This window comes from Platalea leucorodia, assembly GCF_965183815.1.
Source record: "Platalea leucorodia genome assembly, chromosome: 15".
In the NCBI taxonomy this organism is placed as follows: domain Eukaryota; kingdom Metazoa; phylum Chordata; class Aves; order Pelecaniformes; family Threskiornithidae; genus Platalea; species Platalea leucorodia.
In genome coordinates, this window is record NC_138837.1 from 11,667,239 (window position 1) to 11,683,985 (window position 16,747).

At 52.8% G+C, this 16,747-nt stretch overlaps 1 protein-coding gene across 2 annotated transcripts in view; it reads left to right on the plus strand.

Moving 5' to 3' along the window:
- RGS3 (regulator of G protein signaling 3) overlaps window positions 1-16,747 on the plus strand; it is a gene marked incomplete at its 5' end in the record, with an annotated part of 86,519 nt that overhangs the window by 46,177 nt on the left and 23,595 nt on the right. For both annotated transcript variants that reach the window (XM_082327263.1, XM_082327264.1), the window contains 2 exons: window positions 179-219; window positions 13,218-13,340. In XM_082327263.1, the coding sequence (XP_082183389.1) occupies window positions 179-219; window positions 13,218-13,340 (164 nt within the window). The remainder of the gene's footprint in view (window positions 1-178; window positions 220-13,217; window positions 13,341-16,747) is intronic.

Genomic DNA, 16,747 nt, shown 5'->3' on the forward strand with positions numbered 1-16,747 from the left:
CAGCGCATGGCCCCTGCAGATGCAGCATACATCACTCCCAGATCACAGCCTGGTACTGTAGGATGACAACAATAAATATTCATTAAATGCTGTCTCTTAGCCAATTCCTCTGCCAGTGTCTCCGCTTGCAGAAATGCAGTCATAGCTTAATTTTGATCCTGTTTTTTCTTCTTTGTAGGTTCAGAAGATCGGAAATTCTGCATCCTTTACCTTGCAGAGGTGAGTGTTGCTGTCTTCCAAATTAGCTTCGTAGTGGGAGCTGAACATGTACTAACAACTCTGATCCTTTCTGCTGGGGCAAGGAGCACTGAACGGGCTGATTTTAACTTCCTTTTTAATTAATTTGTCAGAGGTCTGGAAAGGAAATGTAACAGTTGTAGCCAGAATATATTAGTAAGAAGCTGCTAAAAGGAATCTGTGAACGGGAGGCTGGGCAGCACTGAGACAGGTTTGCTTTTCCCCTTCCCCCTGTGCGCAGTAGGTGGATCTTCCTCGCCGCATCTCATTTTTGATTTATCCTGGGGTTCTTTTGCCTGGGGCCGGATTTTCTTGGCACCTGTTTTGTCTTTATTTTTTAGGCATTTTGCTTTTCTTGTCTTCAAGCACCCAGGTATGAAGCCTCAAATAAAATAACGAAGCTCAATCTAAAAGACACATAATCATAGCTCTAAAAACCCATGTGGCTGGTGCATGGCTAAATGCTCTAAGCAGATTTGCAATCGCTCAGACGTTGGCACAGTTATGTTTGTGTCGTGAAGCAGCCAAGGAGACGGCAAAATCGGTTCACAGTGACTGGACCTCCCTAATCATTGAATGCTGTGGCTGTTTTTCCTTTTCAAGTGACTTCACTGTGTTCCTGGTTTCAAGGCCTTGTATTTTCAAGGGTGGAAATTTAGACCTGGGAAAGATCCCCAGGGCGTAGAGGAGAAAGGCAAACATTGCTCAGCAGTACCACGAAATAATAAGCTATTGTGAAAGTTGGATGAAAATGCTTAGAATGAAAGTTGTTCACCTTGAGTGGCTGGGATTTGGGCCAAAGCACGACTTGCTGCGTAACCATCGGCTGACGAGGTCTCTCTCACGTTTCCCTCTTGTTCCTTCCTTGTCTCCTCTATTTCTTCCTGGGGTGGTCGGGCTGGAGCTGCCTCCTCGGGGGTTTGCTCAGTGCATGTCCCAGTGTAATGCCAGCCTTGCAGGGTGTCTCCCTACCCAGCTAATCCCGTAACGTGACTCAAAGGCTGCGATGGGTGTTTGTCAGCAACATCCCGACAGCGGGATGAGGCACTCCTGCATTTCTCATGCATTTGGAAAAATGCATTCGGAGCCTGACGTTTAATTTAGAAGCTTTGGGCCCCTAAGTAGAAGTGACTGAAAGGGAGCTGGCTGCTGGTTTCATGAGATCTTGAGAGGTGAAGACTTGTCTTTGTCAAGATGTAATGAAGTGCTTAGCTTTCTTCTTGAGGGGCTTAAACGGCTCTTTCAGCTCTGGTGGTTGAGATCTGTGACATCCATTGAGGTTGGAGTGTAGTAGTTTTATAGAACACGTGGAACATTTGCTTTCCTACGTGCGTGCTCCCGCACAGAGGACCAGGGTACAGTAGGTCTGGACCAGCCACACTTAGGGGATTTTGCAAACCTCTTCGTGTTCCTCCTGTCCACACGGGGTGTTTTGGAGCAGGCTGTGAGTGGGAGCTCCCCGACCCGTGGTGACCATCAGGTCTGCCACATGCCCGTACCCCAGGAGTGGCTGCTCACACCCTGCACTGTGCCAGCCCACGGCTTTCAGGTGACATCGGGGCAGCCTCTGGCTCAAAGATGGCACCCTGCTGAGCAGGACATGCCCCGTGCCACCCCTTCCCTCCCAGACCCCACGGGGTTGCTTCGAGGCTGCTGGTCTGCACCGGGCTGGGGAGATGAGGCTGATGTGAGATCTGAGGCAGGTGGTTTGGCTGGGTTTTTCCTGCAAGGAAGGGAGAAGGCGCGTTTTTTTTGTGTGCGCCGTGAGTGCGTACCATAGGTAAAACCAGCTGGCTTCAATGTTAAGGTGACAGTGCTCTTCCAGCCGTAAGTCTCGCCAGACTCTCCAGCAGCGGGCAGTTTTGGTTCAAAAGGGGAACCTGAAGTGCGGAGAAGGGGACGTGCCTGTGAGTCAGCAGCGAGCCAGAGCAGGACGGTGCCTTCCCAACTTCCCCACAGCTGCTCTTCTGGGAAACGGTGACCTGCAAGTCACAACCCCGAGAACCACGTGAAGCGGGCAACCAGGCTGCAAGGACATGGGCTGGCGATTAAAGCATGAGAGCAGAAACCTCTCACTCTTACAGTGTGGGGGTTGTGTGGCTCAATGAACTGTCCTTGGTGGAGGTAGACCTCAGGCAAACGGAGACGGGCTGCTCTTAAACGATGGGATGCTGTCATGGGAGCCAGCCTGGGAGCATTTAAGCATCTTCTTCCTGCAGAGAAGCTAAGAAGAGTCACCTTCAGGTCATCCCTCTTTTCTTCTTTGCATTCACTTTTTGGGAGCAAAGCTTTATTTACAGGGTTGTGGGGGTGTCACTGGGAGGTTTTAAGTCTTGGCAGCCCGCGGGAGAGAGGGGACGGTCCCCCTCCAAGGCATTCCTGCGGGCTGGCTGCGCACAGAAGCATTGCGAGGGGCTTGGATGCCTCGTTGGGCCGGTGGGAGCACCAGATTGAGGTGTTAAGGTTGTTTTTGCAGTGTGGCGGATTCAAGGCACAGCCTGCTGTCATGGAAAGCTGGGATTCAGGCCCAGTGAAGTGGCACTCTCGTGTTGCAGCGGCACATGGGGCTGCGGGGGGGTCTCTGGACCAGCCCAGTGTGGCTCTCCCTATTGCCTGATGGATGGGGTGTCCACTGGGTGCCATGCTCCTGGCTGTGTGACCTTCTTTTGCCCTGGTGCAAGGCTCAGCCTCCTTCCCGACTGTGGGAACGAGAGGGTTTCCCCCTGCAAGGGTGGCTTGCCACGGAGAGGGGCTGGCTCTGCTTCGGGGCCACGCTCAGGCTGCCGGGGAGTGGGGGCGGAGGGAGGCTCGGGAGGGCACCTCTGGCAGGGTGCTGGCGCTGGCAGGGTGCTGGCACTGGCACACTCCTGGCACCCTCGGGGTCCCAGCGATGGGGTGCAGCAGTGCCCTGTGGCTGGGTCCTGCTGGCAGACGCGGCTGCCCTGCTGCCCACCCCTGCGACTGCTTGTGGCAGCTAGAAAGCTTTCCGTAAGGATGCATAAGGGAAGGATGCTTGTGTGGATGTGGCTTTTTTGTCCCATGTAACTCGGAGGGGTCTCTCCCCCTCCTGATCTGCTCCTGTCCTGCTCTTTGCAGCAAGTGCTCTATCCCTGGGCTTGTCAGCCATGCTTTACCCTACCGGGAGCCTTTTGCTGGCTCAGCTGTGCCAGCTGGTGCTTTCTGGGGTGCAGGTGATGGGTCTGGGGGGTTTGGTGGTCTCATCTGAGCTCTTCTGTTGCCGTGACGTGGGCAGACACATCCGTTGCACTCCCATGACGGGGTCTGGGAGGTTGGTAGAAGCTCTTATACTGCTGTTTCTTACCCACAAATCATTTGCAATGAGCAGTAATGTAGTTAGTGCTGCTGTGAGTTGAAAGGGAGCCCACAGGGCTGGGCTGACTTTGTGTTTGCTGCAGGAATGGCTCTTTGCCGAGGCCTGCCGTCTCCTACTCCTTCTCATCTGAAAGGTTTGTGAGTAATGTTCTGACCCATAAAGTTGCGTTTTTGCATCAGGATCTGGTGTGATCCAAAATAAAAGTATGGTTCAGTGTCTGTGAGTTGCTTATTTATTTTAAACAAGAAGGAAAATTCCAACCTTGAGGGAAACTGGAGTGTCATAAAAAGGCTACTGCTAGCCATCCTGTCTAATTGTGTGCAAATAAATCACCCCACAGAGTTTAAATCCTGTACATTATGATTATTTACAGTCAGATGGCGAACGCTAATCTTTATAGCCCGGTGTAGGGTACAGCAGAAGGGGTGTTTATTTTACAGGCTCTTCAGTGTGTGAATTGCAGTGCTTGGAGGTCCCGAGTGCAGGTGGCCCTGATCCTGGTGGGGCACGTGGCCTCCTGGAAGGGAAGGGCTAAATATAGGTTGGTGGTGGAAAGAATGCAGAACTAGAGGAAGGTTCTCCACTGAGCTGTCCATTCTTGGTGGGTTTGTTCCTTGTGGTGGTCATGGGGTAACTGCGATAGATTTTGGATGTGATTTTGGAAGTGAAGGTGGTACCTTTTGATCTGAGGAATACTGTGTATACCTGGAAGCTTGTCTAATTTTTCTGTTTGCCAACTGATATGTGAAAAGGTACTACCAATGCATGCAAACCTGGTCCAGCCTATGTTTCATTTCAGTATTTTAAATCCAAATGAAACAGTTTAAAGTCAGTTGAACAGACCTCACTTGTGAAAGATTTGGGCTGATTTGGTGTGGACCCGCGTTTCTGCACCCTAGAGAATGTGGAGTGTGGAAGCTTGGCCCCGTTTCCCCCCGCCCGCACGCCATTCCCGGCAGGGCACATACACCCCCTGTGATGACATGTGTAAAACCTGTCCGAAAAAAAACATTTACTGCGTGGTGGGAATCGGGAACCTCACGGGGAGCCAGTCCAGAGACGTGAATGTGGTCCAGGGCTGTATTCACACCCTTCCCTGCTCCGGAAATATCCTACTGATAGGAAACTGCAGATCAGTGTTTTATTGCATTGTTAGAAGTTTTTGATTCAAACCCAACATATTCAGACCAAATTGACTTGAAATCAAATAGCTCAGTAAGTTTTTTCATTTGAAAAGCACTAGCAAAATTGATCTTTTTCTCTGGAAGTTTTCATCTGCAGACACCAGCGTTTCTCTTGGGAAACTGCTCCAACAGAAAATCTTTCCAGTAACAGCTTCTTGGCCTGCTGCGATGAGCACACTTACAGACCCAAGCAAATTAATGCTGCGGATCTATGCTTGGTTGTTTTCCCTTGGAGATGTGCATCCTAACTCTGCGTGGGAGATCCTCTAGACAAGTGTCAGAAAAATGACAGTGTCCCCCCTTGTCCCCCCACCCCGTGCCCTGGCTCTCTGCGGACACATCCCTGCACCCATAGGGTCCCCCATGGGCACTGTTGCTGTTTGCATCCTCGAGCTGTGTCCCGGCTGCTGGCAAGGGAACACTTGGAACAAATTCTCTTTAAACTGGACCACAACTGTAGTGAGGGGCAATATTGTAGCTTGTATAAATGTGCTTAACTCCATAGTCTTCACTGCAGATGTCCCAGCTTGGTCCGTAGGAGAATTAATTTCCCAAATCGTTCTTTGTTACTCCCAGGACCGAGCATGACTAATTTAATGCCCTTAGGGATGTGACATTGCCCATTTCTGTCCCGCAGGGAAGGAGCAAGGAGGTTCCTGTCTCCATACAGGGAATCTGAATGCTGGAGAAGCAGTTTACTGATGGTACAGAGGACTTTAAGGCTCAGGGACACGCTGGGACGTGGCAGATATTATACACCTGGGTCATTGTGAAGTCAGCTGTTCTGGACGTGTCATCAGAAGAGCTTGCAAGGAGCTTTTCTGGGCACTGTCCTGGCAGATCTAGAGGACACGTAGGCAGATGGTCTGGTGATAGAGAAAAGGGCTGGCCAAGGGGTGACATCAAACCTACGCAACCAAGTGAACAGCTAAGGTGAATTTGTTTAGTAAAGAACTTTAAAAGTATTTATTAATGAAAGAGAGATAAAGCATAGAGATGGAGCACAACTAGAGCAGACATCCTCACAAGCGTGTGGCTTGATATGACACAACACTTGGCCTGAAAACCTAGAAAGACAGGAAATTGCTTAATAAATAGTTAAAAACTCTGGTCTGAAACCTCAGCTCTGTGAGCATTGCTCTGCCAGGGAGGGCATGGGAACCCTGGCTCTTGCTTCATTGCAAACAATCATCACTGACATGGTAGAAAACGGCAAATCATGCCTGGTAAAGTGTGCATATGACTCAAAATTTGGGGAAGTAGGAGATGATAAGGAGGATAGTTCAGTGACAGAGCAGTGGGGGTTCGTTGTTAAGGTGGGTGAAAGCTGATTACATGTTTTCACGTGATCGTGGGGAAAAGAGAACTGTACACACAGGTCTGTGAGGGTCAGAAGTGACTGATAAAAGCCTCTTGGGGGAGGGATAATCAGCAGCCATGAGCTCCTGCAGCAGAAAGAAGGCATCAGTAATGATAAAAGTTCAGGATTCAGTCAACTTTCCCATTCCTTTGTTCTCTGACTCCAAAGTGATAGCCAGAAGACTTCCATTTTGGGTTGAATTTGTTTCCAGCTGACATGAGATGGTTTTGGCAGGGGACCAAAGCAAGGGAAGTTGTTCCTCTTTTCCTTTTTCCCAGCATTAAGGAGGATCTGGTGCCTTGGGTTGGGCTTTGCTGTTGTGGTTTCCCCCCCATCCCAGTTACTCCACTCCCTGGCGGGGCTTGAGCAGCCTGCAAGATGTCTGATCCCTCCTTTTCAAATGCTCCATCTGTACTTTTTGTTCTTGAATACAAGAAAATACCCACAAAACGCAATGACAAAAGGGCCAGTTTAGAGACATGAGCTCAGAAAACCTCAAGGCTGCGAGCGAGACACGGAGCCAAGAGCTGTGCCCGGCTCTGACCCCAGAGCAGCCCTGGCCAAGGGGCACGGTCTGCGAGCCCCCAGCACAACTCGCTGCAGGGGGGTTTCACCACAAAAAAGAACAGTGATTTAGGAGTCCCTCAGCCTCGCCTGAACACAAAATGCTGAATTTTGTGCTGTGATGGTCACCCTGCAGCTGCCAGAGCACTGTAGGGTGGAGGTATAGTGGGTTTTAAATTCCTGGTAAGAGAAAATTGGGTGTCAGCTGGGATCGGGTGCTGTGTGCAGGGTGGGAGAAGGTAGAAGAGGTGAGTGTTTGTCTGTGAAGTGGACTATGTGCTCTGTTGAAATTGTATCTCAATTTCCCCTAATTTGTAATAGGAAAAGAGATGATGTTTGTCAGATGTGTGGGCTGTTATTTGTCAGATGGGCTTCTTGTACTGCAGTAAGGTGGGAGATCCTCTGGGCTGTGGTGGAAAGGGCACCGCAGCCAAGGCTAGAAGTGTTGGGATCGGTCATACCTGAGGACCTCAAGTAGAGAAAATCTAGACGCGCTCCTTGCTGCCTGATCTCATCAGTTTTATCACGTGAATTTGAAGCATGAGGGATGATGAAGAGTATTCCTCTGCCTTCCTCTTCCCGCTCCCAGGCCTTTTCAGGATAAGGGGGGGAGTCCGTCTCCTCCGGCCGCTCTGCCAGCGGTGGTCAGGAGATGTTATCAAACGAAAGATCCTTTCCTGCTCTCTGATATTTCCTCTGCTTCCCGCGTGTCTCGCAAGCAGCAGCTCGTTTGTGGGATGCCAGAGAGGTTCCCCAAGCGGGGCTGTGTCCTGCGCTGCTGTGCACCGGCGTCCATCGCCTCGAGTCACCCAGCTCATGTAAAAGCTGGATGCTCAATCTGCACAGGCTGAACCCCTCTGCCATGTCACACCTACGGCAACAGCTTAGCTCTTTCCTGGATAGAGGTTTCCATTTTCCTCCATCCAAAGGACAGTGGGCCCCAGCCACTGGATTTCTTTGTGCGTGATGCCAAGAAGACCGAGCCGCAGCCTGAACCACAGGTGCGGTGAGATAACATCAGACCAAGGCTGCCAACATTTTGGAAAGTGCTTCTGAAGGATGTTGTGATGTGAACCCGCGTACCCCATGGGTTTGCCCCAAATGCTGAGGCATTCCTGAAATGCAGCCCTACCCAGCATCCCCATGACATGCCCCAAATTTCAAGTGCGACTGAAACGTTCATCTACTTCAAGCCAGTGCTCTCCTGGTATATACCTGGAGCCAGAGCACGCAAAGCGATGGCTGTGGGGCTGGTGTCGAGCTGCTCCTCTGTGCAGACAGATCCCTGGGCTCTGTCTCCTCTGCCAGTGCCGATTTACCTGGATGATGTGGAGTGCCACTAGTAGCAGAAGTCCTGGGTTGGCATGACCCATGGCCTGGGCTGTACCTCTCTTCGGGCAGAGCAGGGAGGGCTTCTGTCCCTGCTGGAGAAAAAGATAAACAGGAGCACTCTGCTTCCCTGGCTTTGTGAATCTTTACACAGTGCAACCTGAATCTGAGTTTTGAGATGACCACAAAATGTGCTTTTTGGAGCAGAAGTTCTTAATTTTTTTTCTCCAGCTTTAATCCTGTGGTCACATTTCCCAGATGTTGGCAAAAAGAAGAGCTGATATTATGTGGTTACGGTACTGGAGAGATTTTAAAAAGGCCCAGGCACCAGTGGGTAACTTTGGAGGGGAACTGCTGTTCCCTGGGGCTGGCTGCAGAGGCTGGAGCTTGCTTTCTTTGGGGCTGTGCTGGGGGAAGAGGGACGGACAGCTCTGGGGCTGTGTTTGCAGCGGGTGGGTGAGCTCAGTGTTGCTGTCGCTGGGGCTGCTCAGCTCTGAGCCCTCGCACCTGAGAGGAAAGGGCGTTTGCAGAATGGGAAGCTGGTGGACCTGCTCTCTGTTTGCCAGAGTGGTGTTCGTGCGGGGAACTCCATGCCTGGCTAGTCTCAGGGCTGGGGATTCCTGTGAAGGCTGTTATCTGATGAGCCACTTAAGGACAACCTGCTGGTCTGCAAAAACAGACCAAGCCCTGTGGCCTCGTTGGCTGCTCCGAAGTGAGTGGAAGAGGTTCATCAGGCTGGCTTTTCCTCCTGGAGGCTTAGCATCCTCCAGGCTGTGCCATGATGCATGGCTCCTCTGTCTTCTCCCTCCTTAGCATCAGCACCTAAGGGCAACAGGGTCTGACCGGCCTGGGGTGAGCTGGAGCCACTGGTGGCTCTGCACCATGAAGCAGCAGGTCCACTTTGCTGTCTTGGTGCCTCTCCTGATCCATGGGTGTCTGTAGGACAATGAAAACCAATTTCCTAAGAGCCAGCCCTTGGTGTCACAAGGAAGGATGGGCACATCTATCCTTCACCTTCATCTATAGAGCCTCCCTTGCCTGAAAACAAGCCACACAGCAACGAGCCACGCTTCTCGGCACAGATTGCTGTGCCCTGCAAACAGCAGCTCCATGAACATCAAGCACCCATGACATCCTGCCACGTTTTGGTCCTCCCAGCTTTCAATAGGGCCCCTGCTGTTACTGCCCGTGTTTGTTTTTTGGGCACCACCAGTGTGCCCAGCAGTCAAAAAACCACAGGAAGAGACATGGTCCCCCATGGCCCCCCCAGCACAGCTTAGCACGGGAGCAAACTGAACTTTCTCATCAGACCTAGCTCCGTGGGTCATGAAATAACCAGCCAGCAGTTGCCCGTGTTTTGTGCACAGGATATTCCCAGGGCTTGCTGTTTCGCCGGTGGAAGGTTTGCTCTGCCATTTAAAAGCTATTGTAGTCTGGAGCCCGTTTCCGAGGTACTTCCCCTCTGGGATCTCTGCTGGGTTTGGCTACGGACCAACGCTCTGAACGTTCGAGGCCAGGGGCCGGGCAGAGCTGAGCTGGGCTGTGAGCCCCGTCCCTGAACCGCTCTGCCATAAACCCTGCAGAGGAGAGGAGCCTGGGAAAAGGAGCAGAAGCGCATCCCCCTCATCTGCGGTGGAAACATCCACCCAAGGACCTGACCGACCCCTGGGAGCATGTCTGCTGGGGGAGGCTGCAGGGAGATGAGAACAGCCCCAGGCTAGGCTGGCTGCTGAGTTCAAGGCTTTGGAGGTGTCAGGCTGAGTCTGGTTCGTTGTTATTATAATATCTTAGCTTTGCAGTGTCATGTAGAGCCACATTTGTGTACCAGATGCTGTTGTGCTTGGTACTGCACAGAGGGGCATGTCTGCAGCATGGGGTATTGGTGTGTAGGGTCTAGGGGCCCTTCCTGGGATGTGGTGCCGTTCTCCGGGAGATCCTCGGCTGATTGATGGGCTACAGAGCCAACAGTCCTTCTTTGGTTGGTGTCTGCTGGGGTAACCAGGAGCTCTGCCTGGCCAGACCCCTCACTTATCATCTCCCTGTGCTCCTGGGTGCTGTGGGGCTGGGGCTCAGCCTGGGGGAGCATCTGCAGGGGTGAGCTTTTCCCATGGAGCAAAAGGGAGCTTTTTCTGCTGTAACAGGGCCCATCTGGGGCTTGCGTTGGCTAGTCTGGGTCTTCCTCTGCGATGCATGGCCTGTGTTTTCCTCCTGCTCTCCCATGGGCAGCGCTGGCGTGGGGTCCGGTGCTGGTGCAGGGTCCAGCCAGAGCTGCGGGCTCACCGGAGGCTCCCGCGCCAGCCGGCATGCAACACCTGCAATAACATGTTTTTCAAAATGCTGGGGTGAAGGCAGTCAGAAAGCAACTGGCAGCCACTTCAGTCGCTCGCTTTATCTGGTCGCAAACGCCCCCTTCACGCCATCTGCATCCTCCTTTCCCAGCACTGTGAGATTAAACCCTGTTTTCTCTTTGTAAATATTGGCAGGCAAAGCGGCAGCCTCCCTGAATGAAAACAATAGCGGGGAGGCCGGTTCCCAGAGCGAGCCCTGAGCGAGGCAGCGTGCACAGGGCACGGCGCAGCCCCGGTGTTAGCTGGCCTCCCTGCTCCAGCCTCCCCGGTGCGCAGGAGCGCTGAGCTGGGCAGCTCGGTCCCCTGGCAGGGGCTGGGCTCCAGGGACACGTGCCACTGATAGAGCTTTATCCCATATGAAGGTCAGTCCTTCACATCTGGCTGGATCCCAAAGGACTCTGCAAGCAGGATTCTGTGCCTTAGAGGCAGCCGGAGGTGCTCAGCCCCTGTGGGTTGGGCTGGCTCTTTCCTCAGCTCAGTTGCACATTATTTAGGGGGAGCAGGTTGATGGAAGAGGGAGAAACAGAGCTCGTTCCTTTGGGGAATGTGTGTTGGAGTGGTTAAATATCACTGTGAAGGGATAAAGTGCTGAGATCTCACTGCTGTAGCGCAGAAATGATAGTAGAATATGTACAGATTGCATAAATGCAATTTTGGCTGTTCATGTCCTCCCTCAGCCTTGCCCAGGACACACATCAGGGTGGTTAACTTTCTCCTCTGCCTTTTGGACCAGAGGGCAATCTCCTCTCCTGGCTTTAATATTCCCAGGCGGCTGGGGCCGGGGAGTCTCGCCAGCTCGCTGAGGCTGAGCGGGAGGGAGAGGGGCACTTTGCTCTCAACAGCCAGTGCAGGCTGAGCATCACTTTATGCTAAATTCAATCAAAGAGATGGGGACTGTAATTGAATCAGCAAGGGGCTGCAGAGCCGGGGTAGGTGAGCTGTGCATCCGTCACGAGCAAGGGGATATGAGACGTCTTTGGAATTGCTTTAAGCCTCACGCCGAGGGAATTGCAGAAGCTCGGTAGGATGGGAGTGCGCAGTAGTTACAGCATCAATGTGGGCACTGGATTCCTTGCAGCTGCGCTGATGTCTTTTAGGCTGTGCTGAGTCCTTGCTATCATTCACTTCTGGCCCCCAGTGCGGGGTAGGGAAATGCCAGCCTGGATTTCCAGCCCAGCAGATTGGTGCCTGTCCTCTCCTCTGAATGTAGGAACAATTTGGTGCTTTCCTAGGGACGAGTGGATATCACAGTGGTACAGCCTGGCGATCTGCTGGCATGGGACTGGGAGAGACTGAGACATCTGGGATGGGAAAGAGCACTGTGACACTCCGGGGGATGCCCAGAGCATCGCTGCAACTTGGGACCTGGGGGGCAAGGGGGAGCCCCGCCACCTCGTGTCCCTGAATCACAAACCTCTGTGCCATTGTGGTAGGGCTCACTAAGGCTGAGCACGCATCTTCAATGTTTAAGCCTGTTTCTGCTGTAGGAATAGATGTGGTGATGTCCAGACATAAGAAAGATCAAATCTCTTTCCTGGAAGTCTCCTTGGTGGGGCAAAGGATTGAAGTAGGGATTTCTCTTTTCTAGCGGTGACGTGGGAGGTTGGTTTATTTACTGCTTTAATAGGGATTTTGGATTAAACATGAATGAATTAGCATCCAATGAAAACAGCGTTTTAAATGGTGTGACTAAAAAGCATTTCCCCTTTTGGTTGTGTTATGTCTCTGGAGTCACAAAGCTGCGAGTTCCTTAGTTCTCTCTGGCCTTTCTGGGAAAAACAGGCTAGCGGAGACCTGCCCTTCTGGAAGGAAATCCTAGGGGGAAATGAAAGGCCTATTTCATCCCTGTAGTGGAAGACTCTTTTTTTCTTTGCAGTTCTGTCCTAAAGTTCTGCCTTTTTTTTTTTTTTTTTTTTTTTTTTCTTTTCCCTTCCCCCTCCCCTTTTCAAATCTGGCCACAGAAGGAAATGATCCAGCCATGGGCATTTCTGGACTCTTTTTAAAGTGAGACCCGCAAAATCCCAGTGAGCAGCAAATGTTACTAATGCTTAATTTTTATCACAAGAAATGAGCAGTTTAAGGGCTGGGAGACACTTGCCGAGAGAACTTCATCAGAAGGTTTCTTAAATGAGTGGGATTTGGCCCAAAGAAAACATGGCAAAGAGGAATAGGTCCATATCAAGAGGGGGGCGTGCAGGGAAGGGGCTAGGGCACGAGGGGAGGTGGGCAGGCTCTGAGGCTCAAGGTGGGGCTCAGCTGGGGTGAATTCCCATCGTGTCTCAATTCCTTCCTCGCTGCACGCTGCTCACAGACAGTGCATGACCAGACCTGGAGCATCGTCCTCAAAACAACCCCTGGTGCATGCTCAAAGCAAGGAGCAAACCAGGTGAGGCTGGTCTGGAGCTTCTCCTGAGCTCTGCCTCCCTCCCAGCCCCACCCAGCCCAAAGGCGCTTGTTTTCATCAGTTCACGCTATGGCGCCTCATTAATGTTTCTGTACGGCAAAGAGCAATTTCCACCCTCCAAATTAGCTTAATAGACATGTTTCCACTGTGGTGGCACAGGGTGCAGAATTGCTGCTGCTCTGCCCGTGCCTTACAACTCCCGCTTACTAAAGCAAAAGTCTGCTGCTCTGCACCGCAGCAAGCAGCCTTTTACCCTCTGTCTGGAGGAGATTTCACTGTGAAGCTGATTTCCAATCTAATTTTTTGTGCCCATAGCGCGGGACACTGGTGCGAGCTCTCCCGTTATACTTACATTCATCTGATACAGTCTGTTGGAAGCAAGTAGTTTGCAAACAAAGCCAGGGCCTGCGACACACAGCTAATGGCCTTCTCTCTGCCTGTGTTTCCTTTACGTCAGAAGTCGGAGTGCTTATTAAGTTTGGAGGCTTACTCCCAGGAGCAGAAGAAGAGGATCTGCTGGTGTCTGGCTGAGAACATCACGAAGCAGCAACATCCGGCGTCAGCTCCTACGGAGAACAAGGTAAGCGACCCATGGGGGAGCTCGAAAACCCCGCTCGGAGCATCGCGGGGCTCTGCCTGCGGCGGGGGCTTTGCTCCAGTGACACTCCTGCCAGGCGAGCTGCTCTGGAGGCTGGTTTTTTGCTAGGTGAGGAGCGAGTTTGTATTCAGGCACTACTGCATCCGCAGCTTCCCGCCCTGCTCGGGGAAGCAGTTATTCCATTTGCATCTGCTGACCCGAGTTGAGGCAGACTCCAGCGAGCAGGCTGCTTCTGACGCCTCCCAGCATCTGTATTTGGACAGCTGAGGCCGTGCAACCCGGTGTACGGCCTTCTCCGCGAGCTTGGCTCTAGGGCAGGACTGAATGCAGAGGGAGAGGTTCAGGCCGTGATCTCTGGGTCCTGATTAAAAGGCCGAGGTCATGGGAGCAGTGGTGCGAAGATGTGCTTCTGTGCACTCAGATGGGCTCAAGCATTTGATCTGAACCCCAGAGATGGCCTCAAAGCACAGAAAGGTCATTTGATGAGTGCTTTTTTTCGTACCTAGCAAGGCAGCACCAGCTCGTTTCCCACACTGAAGAGCTTCAGTCTGGCCCGAGAGCGTTGTCTCAGCAGTGCTGGCAAGAGAAATGTGTGCATGGAGGGATTTGAAGCGTTGCTGGGCACACCTGCCCTGCATGGATGTAGTTAACATCTCCCGTCTGCCTGGCTTTGGGGCTGGAGCTACCACGGAGGAGTTGCCTGGCATGGTGGCAATCATCTCTGCTGGAGTCATCTCGTCCCCTGGGAATTGGGTTTGGACCGTTGGTGGGTGACCCACTACTGCTCTGGGAGAAGAGAAACACACTGGGCTGAGTGTTTAAAGAGCGTTAAGTGAGGCAGATGGGGATCTCAGGGGTAAAACCACCCCTTGGCTGGTGCGTGGTGGTGGAGCAGCTCCTGCCCCACGTTGACGTGTGGATACAGCTTTGGTGCGTGGTCTGGTCTGGCTCGAAGGCAGGCGACTCACTCTCACTGTACGTGTGGGCAAAAGCAGGAGCAGGCGGCTGCGCTGCTGCCCAGATCTGGAGGCAGAGCGACATGGCTTTTACTCTGCAGCATCCCAAACTGGGTCAGCACAAACATCTCCACAGGAGACAGAGCCTCCGGATTCCTTTTCCTGCATGTTTCAGGCGTACTAAAATAGCAACAACATACAAAGCCTGAGAACCTAGTTACCAACCAAACCTCTAGAAATGCAAATAGCCCAGGGCAGCTAATGCAATGAGGTGACAAGACTCTGCCGTGTCTCTTGTTTCCCTGCGATGCATCCAGCTGGTACAACACAGTGCCCGGGCAGGGGGTCCCAGGCGGCTCGGCATGGGGGGGGATGCATGTGATGGGGCTGCTGCTGGGGGCTTGGCATAGCTCTGCTCTCGCCTGGGTGAGATCCAGCCACGGGCTGGGGGATCCTCCGGGGTGAAGCTGTGCAGGGGCATGGTCAGATCTGAGCATCTCAAATAGATCCTAAAAGGGGGGATCTTGGCGGCTCTCCATCATGACATGTGCTCTGGGACTGTTTGGGTTTTCAGGTGATATTGCTGCTTGCTCTCCCCGCCCCAGACTCTGTGTTCATGGCAGGGTGCAGGATTTTGGCTCTCTGCTAGACTTACAAGCCCTGTGGCTCAGAGAAAAGCCCTGTAGAGTGTCTGCTCCCCATGTTGCTGAAGGAGCCTGGCTACTGAACAGGTGAAAAAATACTTTAGAAGACAACACAAGCCTTTCTAAGGCTTTTCTGTGCTTCAGTAGCCAAGGGGGTGCTCCTGGGTGCAGTGGAGAGCCAGCGTCGGCCCTCCAAGGTTGTGACAAGGGGGTTTTGTCTCAGCTTGCAAAGCTGATGGAAATCCTGCTGGTGGGGTATGGGGCCGGGGGTGGGAGAAAAGGTGCATGGGAACAACCACCAGGCACTTAATTGAGTTCATAGCACCATTTCCCATCCCAGCAAGGTATAAACTGCCCAGGCTGCAATTTGAAAGCAAACCTGATCCTGAGGCGCAAGAAGGAGCAGCGTGGGGAAGGGGGAGCAGCCCCGCGTGAGGCTGCAGCTCCCGAGCGGACGGGCGACGATGCTTGGTGGCCATGCAGGCTTGGAGCAGGCTGGGCTGTGGGCAGAAGCCCGACACGGGCGAGCTGCAGTTGGGGCTGCTGTGACCAGTCTGCGCTGCAGCTGGTTTGTCAGGCAGACGTCCCCAGGGATGCCGGTGCAGCGGGAGGCAGGAGCTGGGAAAAACAGTTGCTTTTTGCAAGGGAGAAGTGATCCATTAACTTTGCTGGTTGCTTACAAGTCATTTGATACTAGGGCTATTTAAGGAAACAGGACAGCGTCTGTGCTCTGTGAACAGACAAATTAAACTGGAAATATCAGCCTCTGCATGGTTGATTTCTGCTCCAAACAGGAATCTGATTTGCAAGGCCTTCAAAACTGCTCCAACTTGGCAGGAGGCAGCTCATCTCGCTGCGGCCGGAGCCCAGCCGAGGCTCTGCGGGCTTTGCTGTGCGACGGGAGCGAAGGGCCGGCGCAGCCTCGGTGCCAGGCAGAGATGTGCCGTGTGCCAGCTGTGCGCTGCAGCTGGAGAAAGGGACACTGTCTGAGCAGAGAGCGTCTCCTCAGCAGCCTCTGCGAGCTGGGAATGGCTCTCCCTTCAACATGCTAACGCTGCTGTTAATGCCCTCCCTGAGCCTTTCTCAGAACGGATGGCTTGCGATGGGGCAGAAGATCCCCAGCGGGACGGTCACATCTGGAAAGGAGGGGCTGGACTGGTTGAACTGGTGGAGGAAAGTTGCATGGTGGCAACTTCTTGGAGCTGTGGGAAATCAGACAAACTTCACTGAGTGACGAACCCGTCCTGCCGGCTGCAGCAAGTCACAGGAGTTGTTCTGTGGTTACTTTCTCCACCTGCAAAGCCTTCCCCACTCTTGTCCTCGGGTCCAGGTCTGCCCCTTGGCTGTGCTGAGCCAGGATCTGTAAAACACAAAACCAGGGTGACCCAGCTTGGTGACAAACGTCCCCAAACGAGGAGGAGTGGAGCCTGGAGGTGGGCTGGGGCTGGTGAGGACCCACAGTGGCGACAATGTGATTATAGTGAGAGCAGCTTTATGAATTAATCGAGTTAGCGAGGCTGCCTCCTTGGGCCGAATAATGACCATCTGCGCAGAGCACGGTGCTTTTTTTAACCTTGCATCGCTGCACTGGTCCTGTTTCCAGCCTGGCTCCACGATGAATTGCATTAGCACGATTGAAGAGATGGCAAACTGCAGAGCAGGGGCAGGGACGAGGCGCCAGGGGCTGGAGCGGCTCCAGCTGGTTTGGCTGCCAGGGAAAAGATGAGTGGCACAACACCCTGCTTATAACGAACCTGCTACGACCATCTGATTCTCACTGCTTGTTTCT